This window comes from Pangasianodon hypophthalmus, chromosome 23 (genome assembly GCF_027358585.1).
Source record: "Pangasianodon hypophthalmus isolate fPanHyp1 chromosome 23, fPanHyp1.pri, whole genome shotgun sequence".
Classification (NCBI taxonomy): Eukaryota; Metazoa; Chordata; class Actinopteri; order Siluriformes; family Pangasiidae; genus Pangasianodon; species Pangasianodon hypophthalmus.
The window spans coordinates 4,293,371-4,306,782 of record NC_069732.1 but is presented as its reverse complement, the minus strand read 5'-3'; the positions used below and the strand labels follow the sequence as shown (position 1 = coordinate 4,306,782).

Sequence of the window (13,412 nt, the reverse complement as noted above, 5' to 3'; positions counted from 1 at the left end):
TTAATGTGATGATCAGCGATGCAGAATTATACACAATTATACACTTTTTTCTGGAATGAAGCAACTTAAGTAAATGGGTTTGTCCTTCGTTGTGTTTTCATTGGTCTAAACATTTACCTGAATGAGGATGTAGACTGGAATGTGTGAAAACTGGAATATCGAGGAACAGCGAGCAGGAAAGGTGAGCTCTTATCTAACTGAACAACACACTCCTGAAGCTTTGAGGTAGTATTATAACTGATTTCTCACAGTGACTGGGACTTTTTGCCTCCCTACAATCACGAGACAAAAATATTTGTGATGTGTGGTTAGGGCGTAAGCCTGAAATTGATGTTTGAGAAACTGCTGTTATTTTAAGAACTTGTGTGCTATAAAAGTTATTATTATTATTATTATTATTATTATTATTATCATTATTATTATTGTTCTTCTTCTTCTTCCTCTTCTTCTTCTTCTTATTATTATTATCATTATTATTATTATTATTATTATTATTGATATTCTGTAGGTAACATACACTACAGGCAGCTTTTGATTCCTACTTTAACTCGTGTCACAATATCATCTTGTGTACCAAATCGATGACCTTGAGATGATTCGAAGAACCCACCAGGAGAACCATTCTGCCTCTGATTACATGTTTGGAAGCAGTCAGATGTGTCACATGAATAATAACAGGGTGTATTATTATTATTATTTTTTTCCTGAACCCCTGGGTGTGTCACCTTGACTCAAGCTGACAGATCCTGTTGGTATTTCTGCTGGCTTTTAACTCTGCACTCAGGCAGGAACATGCATTTTTAATGTCCATTATAACGTCATTTCATCTTCTTTTTCCTTTCCTCAGATTCCCGCACTGGGACATAGTTGGCGGTCGTTGTTCCTTTTCGGGGAATTTCACACAGCCTTTCTCACCACAACCCCCCTACACACACACACACACACACACACACACTTCTTTATTTTTTTCCTGAAAACAGACTCCAATTTCTTTGTTTCCCAACAAAAGCAGGGTGACGTCACTGGAGTGAGGCTTGCAGACAGACGTGGGGGGGTGGAGACGGAGAGGTGGAGCAAAGCAAGGAAGTGCTACACAATGCTTACATCAAAATGCACGAGTTCATTCACAGCATGGCCAAACGAGCAGAATTTGTCTCCTTACGATATATTTTTTAGATAAAGAAATATAAAAGTTGCTAACTATCTATTGCCAGCTCTGAGTGCATATGAGAATAACAGGAACTTGATTGTGTGATTGATGGTGGGAGAAAATGAATCAGTGGATGAGATACGAATTTCAGCTGAGCTCAGCATGGGCTCTCTGAAACTTTCTTACTTTGGTGCCCTCATGTGGCTTTACACATTTATTTACACTTGAGTGCAAAAGTTTGTACACTTTGAAATGATGAACACATTTAATAAGAGTTAGGATTCACAGATGGTCCTTTATTATCCCAAGTAATAAAAATGGTATAAATAGTAAAACAGCAAATCTTGTTGAAAAAAATAAATCTTTTTGAATATCTAAGGAGTAAAACACTATGGAAAATAATCAAAGGCAGGGTGGTGTGAAGAAGCAGTCACTGTTAACAGCTTGATTATTTTCCAATAACAGTGTTGTTAATACAACAGGTTAGTTCCTATTAACACTTACGTTGTGGGAGTTATAAACAGTTGCTCACTCATGAGGCTCTCATGTTTTCTCTCTTGAAGTTTATAAGACAAAAAATGAGCTTGTCTTGTTACTGAGAAACCACAAAGCATAATCTCCTCCATCCTGAAGATTGTTACAAAGTGCTGACACTGGAGACTCCTTCCATAAACGCTAAATAAACATTTCTTTACAGAAAACGTCACAATATCAACTTCACCAAGCCTCTGTGTAATAGCGTATTAGAACGAGGGCATTAATATAAACCTGTGATTTGCAGCTGCACTACTCTCAGAGGTACTGTTATACCGATCACAAAGGATTTTTTTTTATTAATCAGGGACCCCAGAGTTTAGAGTCTTGAAAATATTTCTGGCAGGGTGCCTTAGTGGTTCACATGTTTGCCTCGCACCACCGGGGTTGGGGGTTCGATTCCTGTGTGCGTGGAGTTTGCATATTCTCCGCATGCTTTGGGATTTTCCGTCCACAGACATGTGTTCTAGGCTGATTAGCATCTCTAAATTGTCCATAGTTTGTCAATGTGTGCGATTTGCACTGTTTATTGTAAAGGAATGATCTTCACCTGTGTGATTTTATGCACCAAATATATGTATCATCTTTCATGGGAGCGATGGCAAGCACAGAAATTCAGCAGGCATCTGTGGGATTTGCAATAAAGAGTCCTAAACCTCATTTTCATCACTGTATTTGAAGCACATTCATTCTCCAGGTGGTTTTTGTATTAGAGCATACACAGCACACAGATTGCTCAGTGTGTGAAAGACACACATGTCGAAGACAGATCCACAGGTGTGTGTGGTCCATCAGGATAGAAGGGTGTGGCTTTTACAGGAAGAATTTTTTTTTTTGTGTGTGTGTGTTAGGAATACTAATGCAAAAAAGACAAGCACAAACATGTTCAAAATCGCTCCTAAAAGGTAGTGATATGACTGGAAGGAGAATGAAGGGTTATGCAGAAAAACACCGTCTGCTCAGTTCATTCACACTGGTCTGAGCTGAAAAGACGCAGATGTGGACACAGTGGTGTGGTGATCACTACACACAGGTCAGGATCATTTCATGAGCAATAATGTGATCTTGAGCTTCCTAGTACTTATGAGACAATCAAACCTGTACACATCCACATTATCGCAGGTTGTATTAAACTAATAAATGATACCTCAGGGGTGGACAAACTCCAGGTTTGGCTGCCCAGAAACCTCAGTAACTAGCCCTGTTGAATTCTGGATTCTGATTGAGAGAAATAAAGAGAAGCTAGTAAGGGAATGACTGTTTATCGTAAGAACAGGAACTAAGTTGTTTCCCCGACATTCCACAAAATTAAACGTAACCATAATTGGATAAACATTATGACATGTTGTCCTTTAATAACTAAAAATATTAATTTTTGGCAAATTCCTGTGGTATTAGAGGAATTAAACACTTCAGTGTGTGTCGTCACTGATTATTTTCATATATATTTGAAGAACTGACGCTTACAGACACAGAGTACACTCAATAGTGTATCACGATGTTAATATAATCATAATTTAAATGTTACATCATCACATCACTCAGCCACAAGCCTGTGCAGAAATAATACTCTGAAAAGATTCACAGGCACGATGGTATACAAGCAAACAAACAACAAGTAGCTCCTAATTTGAAAAAATGTACATAGTAGCTATGTACATTTTTTTAAAAAATCTTTTTTTTAAAAAAGTGTCAATAAATAAAAAATAATAGTAGAAAACATAAATCATGGGTTAAATCAGTTTTCTTTTTGTCCTTAAATAAGTCATATTCAGAAGTAAAACAGGAATTAATAATATTTAAATGTTAAGAGCCAATTACTGAAAGAACTACTTAGTAGTTAGTACTTAGTGTTGTGCGCATTATTCTGATGAACTGCTGAGGGAATTAAATTAACCCACTATACTACCATAGTGACATCATCTGAAAAACTAAGAAAACCAGCTCACCTGATAATAAAACCAGAAAACCAGAAAATAATCTATGCTTTATTTGGCCTTTCAGTCCAGCACAAAAAGCCTTGATATAAAGCAGTGCTTCTGCATCTTCGTTCCAGTGTTACTCCAGAATCAACTCCAAAAACACTGAGGAAGGAGAAACGTGGTAGCTGCTTTCAGGTAGTCCGGCTGTACAGACTGTATCGACTCTCACCTCTCTGTCTGTCCATCTGCAGGTCTGCGTGTGTGGAAGAACGTGTCCAACTCCAGCAGCAAAACAGGCAGAATACTGTCCAATAATGCTAAACCCTCCCAGGAACAGCGCAATCCTCTGCAGACACAAACTGAGAATCAGAGCTAAACACAAACACAAATCCACTGGACAAACTCTGGGACTTGTATGGTCCAAACGACACTGATCAATCCGTGATTCAATAAAGGAGCAGTAATTTGTCATTTCTTAGGACTAGAAATCACTTCAAACATTGCAAACTGCTCCTTTAAACCCTCACAGAAACTTCTGGAGAACCTGAGATTTGTCATTTGTATATTTCACTTTATAGCTGAGCACAGATCTTTACAGATCTGATGTATCTAGATACCAAGCCTTTTTGATATGAGAAGAACACAGCTGTAAGATAATACACTGCATTTAATAGTGAAGTTTCACTCACCTGTCATCGAGGATTAGAACGCCTCTCTGTTGAAGATCCTGAACGTCTGCTGAGGCTTCGAGAACCTGGTGTAGACTCACCTCAGGGCTGAACGCTGCCCAGTGCTGTTCCACCAAAACCAATGCATTAACACAAGGGTTAGATTCCACAAACTCATCCATCACAACGCATACAGGCCACAGTAAAACGTCTGAACTAGCTCAGTACAGAATAAATAAAACACTTGGAGTGTGCTGTTCTAGGAAAATAATCAGTGACATGGAGGAGTTACGCGTACCGCTGCTAAGTTGATTCATTTCCTGTAACAGCATGTCCCAAAGTCATTTATTCCTCTTAAAAAATCTTTGCCATTTTTAAAACTTCATATAAATGAAGTTTGCCGACAACTAAAATTTTTTATTTATTAAAGAATGACATGTCACACCTTTTATCCATTTATAGTTACATGTAAAGTACAAAGAGAAGATACAAATAGAGACAGAAATATTAAAATCCCGCTTGCATCTATGCATGATAAATACCACTTTAGATGTAGTTTAGGACAACTTTTGCAGTTATGATACACAAAATTTCTCTTCTAAATGAAAAATGTACAAAGGCCAGGCTTTGGTGTTGTTGGCAGGCACAGGTTTTACTCATTCTAATATTTTTTGTTGAATTTACTGTATATTCTCTCATACTGGCATGACTTTGTGTTCTTGGTTAACATCAGGAAGATAAAGCCAGTGTCAGCGATTGTGTATTATCCAGTGTGTGTGACATGATGTCAATTTTTTTTAATGAATTCAAAAGATTCAAAAAGAGAAAAAGAAAAAAAATGCAAAAAAAATAAATAAATAAGGGGGGAAAAAAATGAAACACCAGATTTTTAAAAAAAAAAAAAGTTTTGTATCCTAAAATCTTTGACCATGTACATTTAAGGCAATTTATAATTTTAAGGCTGTTTCATTTCCTAGAATTTAAGCCTAGAAATAAAATGAGAAGATTTTTAAAATCTGTGGAGAAATAGTCATACCTGGTGAGAAATTCCTTCAGTCATTCGGAGTCCCATGACCAACACCTCCTCCAGCCTGCAACCACAACACAACACAACACACAACACAAAACAAAACACACAACACAGGTTGATCTCCTACACATGCAGTGTGTTCAGTGTGTACGTGATGAGTTACGAATGAATGAATGAATGAAGCTCACAGGCCGAGCTGGCTGAGCTGTATGCGTCTGCGTGTTGCGTGTCCGTGCTGCTGAACTTCTCTCATCCAGACGTCCGGCTCTAACGTCTGAGTGCGTGCCTCCCGATGAACCACGCCCAGCGCTCGAGGAACGAACCGGCCATGAGCTCCTGACACACAAATGATTACATCAACTCCAAACTAAACTCCAGTGTTTTTCCTCCCAGTTTACAGTTTGCAGCCATATTCCCACCCACAAGCTCCTCCCACACTGCACGATAGTAGCGCCTGCTGGGTCACAGAGCAGCTGAACACGCTTGGAGGAGAGCACTAACTACTCTTACAGATCCTCATGACTGGCTAATAAGCAACCTTGGGGTGGGTTTAGGGATGAAGTGGGGTCCTAATTTTCACCGAGAGAACAGAACCTGTTATCCTCCCATCAGGTGCTTTTCCCCCAGTACTGTACAGATCCATGATCTCCCATTTCATCGATATGTTGTACTGAATGTGGTTACTCTTCTTGTCAGGTACTAAGTGTCCCAAACAGGGACAAATGAGTGGAACTAGAAATATACACACCTCTGATCAAATGTATTGTCACAGAATTATCAGAAGTCATCACTCGAGTTGGATCAAAACTGTCTGTCAGTCTGTCTGTGTGTCTGTGCATCTATTTCTGTCTGTCTGTTTGTCAGTCTGTGTCTCTGTCTGTCTCTCTGTTTTTCCTTGTCTGACTGTGTTTTCCTCTCTGTCTTTCTTTTCTTGTCTGTCTCTCTGTCTTTCTTTCTTCCTTACAGCTTGTCTTTCTTTCTTTCTGTCTGTCTTTCTTTCTTTTTTCACTGATGCCTGACTGTCTGTCTCTCTGTCTTTCTTTCTGCCTGTCTTTCATTCTGCCTTTCTTTCTTCCTTATGATCTGTTTTTCTTTCTTTCTTTTTTCACTGCTGTCTTTCTTTCTTTCTGCTTCTCTTTCTGTCTTTCTTTCTTTCTGCTTCTCTTTCTGTCTTTCTTTCTTTCTTTCTGCTTCTCTTTCTGTCTTTCTTTCTTTCTTTCTTTCTTTTTTCATTGATGCCTGACTGTCTGTCTCTCTGTCTTTCTTTCTGCCTGTCTTTCATTCTGCCTTTCTTTCTTCCTTATGATCTGTTTTTCTTTCTTTCTTTTTTCACTGCTGTCTTTCTTTCTTTCTGTCTTTCTGTCTTTCTTTCTTTCTTTTTTCATTGATGCCTGACTGTCTGTCTGTCTGTTTTTCATTCTGCCTTTCTTTCTTCTTACGGCCTGTTTTTCTTTCTTTCTTCCTTTCTTTCTTTTTTCATTGCTGTCTGTCTGTCTTTCTTTCTTTCTTTCTTTCTGTCTGTCTTTCTTTCTTTCTTTTTTCATTGATGCCTGACTGTCTGTCTGTCTGTTTTTCATTCTGCCTTTCTTTCTTCTTATGGCCTGTTTTTCTTTCTTTCTTCCTTTCTTTCTTTTTTCATTGCTGTCTGTCTGTCTTTCTTTCTTTCTGCCTCTCTTTCTGTCTGTCTTTCTTTCTTTCTTTCTTTTTTCATTGACGCCTGTCTGTGTGTCTTTCATCCTGCCTTTCATCTTTCTTTCTTTCATTCTTTCTTTCTTTTATTCAGTCGCTCGCACTTAGGAAACACCAGCAGGACTAAACGCTCCTCGCCGGGAAACGTCAGTCTGAACACAAAAAAAGTTTGTATGTATTATTCGGTTGCGTGTATAAAAGAACATTTCTACATCAGTTCCAGATTTTATAAATCCTGATCTGCATGTTACTTTAAACCTAAAAACAAATCGATGAATGTTTAAGCTCAAATCTGTTCATACAAATGAGGCTACAGGAAGCCGGAGAGTCTCTGATGGACCCCTGGAGGAAAATCTCTCATCTTTAACGGCTCAGCTTTATGTTTGGATCAGATTCTCATTTACTTATAGACAATTAATTTATTAGACAATTTACTCATCAATCAATTAATAAATATGAATGTCACTGTGTGTTTAAGTGTCGCTCAAAAACGAGTGAAAACTTACCAGGTCCAACTCCGATATACGGCTGTGCTCTCCAGTAGCCCAGGTTGTGTGTGCTTACAGCATTCTAAACAAATAAAGAAATAAAGAAATAAAAAAAAAAACAAAACATACCACTAGCCTCAGTGTAGTCATAAACTCAGTTTAAAAATGTGACTTTTATGAACTCACGTGTCTGGCGAAGTTGGACACCTCGTACTGCAGGAATCCGGCCTGCTCCAGAACGTTCCGAGCGGATCTGTACATGGAGGCAGTGACATCATCAGCGGGCATGCTGACTTCTCCCTGCTGTACCTGCTTGTACAGGTGAGTTCCTCTCTCCAGGGTCAGCTGGTACAGAGACACGTGATCATCACACACACGCAGAACCTCCTCCAGCTCGCTCTCCCACGATGCCACACTCTGACCTGGAATTCCGAACATGACGTCGACCGACACGCGTCCGGGGCAGAGGGTCCGAGCCTCCGCCAGCGTCTGCAGAGCCTGCTGTGGGTCATGGTCCCTCCCGAGAACCCTCAGACTGGCCTCGTTCAGAGACTGTGGAGAAACACAGTGCAGGCCAGGAGAACCTACTCACTGACACAGACAAGCGTTTGTGGCTTTCTTGCACTTTTACTATTAAAAAAAAAAACTTTCTGGTCCCTTTCAAGGCTTTTCCAGTTTTCAGTGTGTGTGTGTTTTTTTATATTCATAAAATCATGATCATGAAAACAAGAACCAGAGAATAAAAGCAGATCTAAAGACAACGGAACCCCAGTGACTTTAAATTGTGCTTAAAAATTTTGAGGTTCTAAAGACACTAAAGAAGTTCTGAAGATGTTCTTAAAGCACTACGGTTTTTAGAGCTGAAGCATCTTTAAAAAGGCTTTAAAACCTTCAGAACCTCTTTAGAACATCTTTAGAACCTTAATGTTCCAAGAAATGTTCTGAACTTTACTATCTTTAAACCCTCTAGAACCTTAACGCCTTTAGAATATTGTTTAGAACCTTGTGTCTTTAGAACCTCTAAAACCTTAGCAACTTTACAACATCTTTAGAAGGGTAATGTTCTAAGAGTCTTTAGAACTTTAGTATCTTTAGAACATTTAGAACCTTAACATCTTTAGAATTCTCTTCAGAACATTAAACTTTTTAGAACCATAGTGTCTTTAGACTGGCTTTAGAACCTCTAAATCCTTTGCACCTTTGGAACCTTTTTAGAAACTCTTTAGAACCTTAATATCTTTAGAGCATTAATCTTTAGAACCTTACTGTCTTTAGCATATTTACAGAACCATAGTATTTTTAGAACCCCGAGAGCCTTAACACCTTTAGAACCTCTTTAGAACTCTGTTTTTACAACCTTAAAGTTCTGAATGCTTTGTCTTTATAACCTTACAATCTAGTGTCTTTAGGACAACTTTACAATCTATAAAATCTCTTACGAATCTTAATTTTCTTAGAACTTTAGTATCTTTAGAACCTCTAGAACCTCTTTAAAACCATAGAAACACTTTAAACATCTTTAGAGCCTTGGTGTCTTTATAATGCGTTTAGAACCTCTAAAACCCTAACGTCCATAGAGCCTTATTGTCTTTGGAATTTTTATAAAAAAAAAATTAGCATCTTTAGAACTTCCAGAACCTTAAGATCTGTAGAACTTGTTTCGTTTTAATGAAACACCAGTTTCCTTAAAACCTTCAGATTCTAAGGGCTTTACTTTAGAACCTTAGTGTCTTTAGAAGTTCATAATGCGATTCAAAAGATGATGTAGAAAAATTAATAAGAACCTTTAGAACCTCGTTACAACCTTCATGTCTTTAGAACCTTCACCTCCAATAGAACAAGATTTCTTTTAGAAGAGTTGAGGTGAATTTTTCTGCTGTATAATAACATTCTGTGCGCGCGCGTGTACGTGTGTGTGTGTACGTGTGTGTGTGTGTGTTACCTGCACCCCAACAGAAAAGCGATTGACTCCGGCAGACACGAAGTCTCTGAGTGCGGTTCTTCCTGCAGGAGCAGGGTTCACCTCCAGCGTCACCTCGGCATGCTCACGGAGCCGCGCGTGTGCAGAGACGGTCTCTAGGACAGCGGCTACGGTGGAGGCTCGGGCCAGGCTGGGTGTTCCTCCACCGAAAAACACTGAGCTGATCCTAACACAGAACACACACTTCTTATAATAATAATAATAATAATAATAATAATAATACATTTATTTTATATAGCACCTTTCTGCAAACTCAAGGTCACTTTACAATATGAAAATAGATAAACATGACAGCAGACAAAGAACAAAAGAAAATAAACAAGAAATCCACGGCATGAGTCAGATCATACAGTCAGAGATCAGAAAAACAGGAAAGAAAAAGATGTGTTTTAAGGTGGGTTTTGAAATCCTGTAATGAAGAAAGATCACGTATGTATTTGGGAAGAGAATTCCAGAGTGTGGGAGCAGAGATACAAAACGCTCGTCCACCAAACGATGCTAACCTGTGGCGTGGAATTAACAGCAGACCAGGATCTGAAGAGCGTAATGTGCGAACTGGGGAGTAAGTATGAATGAGATCAGACATGTATAGGGAAGCGAGACCATGAAGTGCTTTGAAGGTGATGAGGAGAATCTTGTATTGAGTATGAAAACGAACGGGTAGCCAATGAAGACTGTGTAAGATGGGAGTAATATGAGAGGACACAATCAAACACAACAACAACGTGACACAAAACACGCAGGCAACACACACAACAATCTGAAGCCATAATGTTCACAACACAACAATGTTCAGCACAGGAACATTTACCGCTCGTGTGGAGGCCTTGGAAAACGCTTCACATGCTCAGATTTGGACATTTTCTACTACAGGCTTTTGTTTCTCTTTTGCAGGAAGGAATGAAATTTCTAGCATTTTAACAGGTTGCTTTAGGAAAGAAACAAAAACTCTGACATGAGGGAGAAACCTTGTGCTGGAACCAGACTCAAAAGGGAATCCACCCTCTTCTGGGTGACACCAGGTAGAGGGATTAGAAATCATTACAGTATACAGGTGTAGAGAAGGAAAGACAAACAGTGTGTTTAGGACGTGTATGTGTGTGTGTGTGTGTGTGTGTGTGTGTGTGTGTGTGTGTGATTGTGTAAAAACTTACTGAGAAACCTGGCTGAGCTGCAGAAGTGTCCGGGTCTCCTGCTGAAGGCACTCTGTCATAACATCGTCATCCACTGAGCGAGGGATGTACTTGTTAAAGTTGCAGTAAGAACATCGCTTCAAACAGTACGGCCACTTTTCAAACACGGCGGAAAACAGGGAGAGAGAGAAAGAGAGAGAGAGAGAGAGAGAGAGAGAGAGAGAGAAGAGACAAACTGAATACACACACAAGAGAACAACACAATTACAGTATAAACCAGGGATGGCGTCAAATCCCATCTTTACTAGGTTCGTTATTCTTGAAGTAAATTGTGTAAGGAATAAACTTCAGGACGTGCTGTTACAGGAAATTAATCAACAACACGGCGGTGTGATGAAGCAGAGTTACTATTGCTACCAAAATGTGAATTATTTTCCTTTAACAATGTTGTTTTTTCCTCTTATACCACAGAAATCTGACAACAATTACATTTTTTAATTAATTACAGAAGGACATGTAGTACTTTTTATCCATTTATACTTACAGTAATGTTGTAGAACGTCCATAAGACAAGTTACTTCCTGTTATCACTTACATAACAGCATCTATAAACAGTCGTACCCTCACCAACCCCAGAAAACTTAAAGTTACAGCTTTCCCTCTGACTGCTCCAAAGCTCTGACACTGGAGACTCCTTCCATAACTGTTACATAAACATTTCCTTAGAGAAAACTTTTATCTGGAGTATCCGTCAGACAAGTCCCTGTGAATGACGTGTTACTATAGCAACGCAGATTTAAAGCATTAATATAACCCTGTGATGTGATTTGCAGCTGCACTACTGTCAGGGCTGCTGTTCTAGAAAATGAATCAACACCTTCTGACCAATCAGATTAGAGAATTCAGCAGCACTGTGGGATAAAATGAATCCTTTCTAACCTGATTTAAATCATTGTTTTGTTCAATTTTGTAGGTATTCTGACCAAATCACTTCAATATTAGGAACTATGGAAGAAATGTGACATTCATACAGTAATGTTATTATGTGTTCATTCATTCTGCACCAAGAAACTAATCAGATATTATGCAAAATGCAAAATAAATAAAAACAGAAATAAAACCCTGAGTCGAAACATGTCTGTGCTGTAAAGGTAATCTGTCCAGGTTATAATCTGGTCATTTTTTTAAACTTTCTTTTTACAGGTTTGCTGTATGAAGGTTGCTTCTTGAGTTATGCACTGGAGCTACAATTATTATTATTATTATTATTATTATGCAAACAATAAGTAATGTGCAATCAATTTCAGGCAACAAGCAACAGGAAATGACATTAATGCACACTAAAAGACAAGAACCTAATGTGATACTCACATGGATATAGAGTGAAGCTTGCTCTGAATGTTGAGGATTCTGCTCCTGGCTCCTGTCAACCCTGTGCACATTTATTTCTCCTGCCTGTTTACCCGGACACATCAAACCCGAGCGCCAAAACAGAGGTCGCAATCTTCCTGCCATATTTATCACATCTATTTACATAAGAGTGTGTCAGTTTGGGTATACAGCAACAGCTCTATTTAAACTATCTAAATTTTTAATACAATTTATTTTTATATATTTAGAACAACTCAAACTCGTGCAGAGAATAGTTCCGTTTGCAGCACGGAACTATTTCACTGACGCACTCGACATCATTTGGTTCTGTCCTAAACGGAAGGCTGCCTGTGCACTTGCTAATAATGCTGTTTACTGAGTCAGTGGCTAAATCCGCTAACTTACTATGTGTCACTTTTGCTCTTTATAAAGCACTTTATATCAAACAGGGAGCCATTTCGGATTGGGTCTTAGTAGGCAGTGTAGGAAAACTGTATGAAGGTGCCTAAGTAGAAGTTTCGGTGTGTTTTGAGACGCGGCCTTTCTACAAGACTGGCAATAGGCAGCTGTAATTACTGCCACCTAGCGGTTGTAGGAAGTAACACATGTATTATTTTATTTTTTTAAATTAGTTTGAACAATATAAATATATATTTTAATTTATATTGAGCATATTGATCATTTTAATGAATAAAGGGACTTAATAAAAAACATAAATCTTTCACTAATATGCATGCTATGATATTTAGCTTAAAGTACATGCACACAGGTGAGGTAGCTAGGTAGTGTTTATTAATAATAATGATAATAATAATAATTATTATTATTTTTATTTATTTATTTATTTCTCATAGGAGTTTTGCAGCAGCATGGCATGATACACACCTGGGTTTGCACTGACGTACTGTACATAGCTGTAATGAGAGTTCAAGGAAGCTCCCAGTTGATTCAGTTGATTATTATAAAAGCTGAAAATAGACTAGTTTGGTCTCCCTGCTTTTGCCATGATCCTAACTTCATTCGGATTAGTGGCATCCAGTTTTTTTTTTGTCTTCGGAAATGACTAGAAAGGAAAGTGATGCAACTTTTATTATAACCTTAATCAAAGTATCGAGTATTTAAAGTTATTAGTCTGTCTGTCAGAATGAAAAGGCTGAAATCCAAACCTCAGTTACTCAAAAACAAGCAGCCTGTCAGCTTGCACCTGATGTGTTCTTTAATGTAAAGTTCAGGAACTGAAAGATTTATGGCTCTGAAGAATGATAAGCCTAATATTTGAATAGTTGGATTTTATTCATAAAATAAATCTGTGCTGAAGAGTCAGTGGAGTTTATTTTACAGTTAAAGGAATCTCTGCCCGCGAAAAAAAAAGAAAAAAAGATAAAAAAAAGATGCGAACCCCTGCTTTAGGTTCTGCGTCTGTGTGCATGTCTAATGGTGCAGTAA

The 13,412-nt window shown here is 38.3% G+C and overlaps 1 protein-coding gene across 1 annotated transcript; it reads right to left on the bottom strand.

Annotated features, from left to right (window-relative positions):
* Positions 1–527: 527 nt before the first annotated feature.
* Positions 528–12,466, bottom strand: rsad1 (radical S-adenosyl methionine domain containing 1). Its single transcript, XM_053228204.1, has 9 exons — positions 11,967–12,466; positions 10,617–10,750; positions 9,424–9,628; positions 7,668–8,033; positions 7,500–7,563; positions 5,493–5,640; positions 5,311–5,365; positions 4,296–4,399; positions 528–3,952 (listed from the first exon to the last, which is right to left on the bottom strand). Exons 1-9 carry the CDS (start codon positions 12,108–12,110, stop codon positions 3,832–3,834), a joined length of 1,341 nt encoding a protein of 446 aa, XP_053084179.1. The 5' UTR covers positions 12,111–12,466; the 3' UTR covers positions 528–3,831.
* Between the last annotated feature and the right edge of the window lie 946 nt (positions 12,467–13,412).

Excerpts from the sequence above, each read along its gene's own strand:
- rsad1 (XM_053228204.1), bottom strand. The coding sequence starts at position 12,110 with ATGGCAGGAAGATTGCGACCTCTGTTTTGGCGCTCGGGTTTGATGTGT. Across the intron at positions 10,751-11,966 it reads AAGCTTCACTCTATATCCAT|TGGCCGTACTGTTTGAAGCG; the intron begins GTGAGTATCACA and ends GTGTTTGAAAAG. Across the intron at positions 9,629-10,616 it reads CAGCTCAGCCAGGTTTCTCA|GATCAGCTCAGTGTTTTTCG; the intron begins GTAAGTTTTTAC and ends GTTCTGTGTTAG.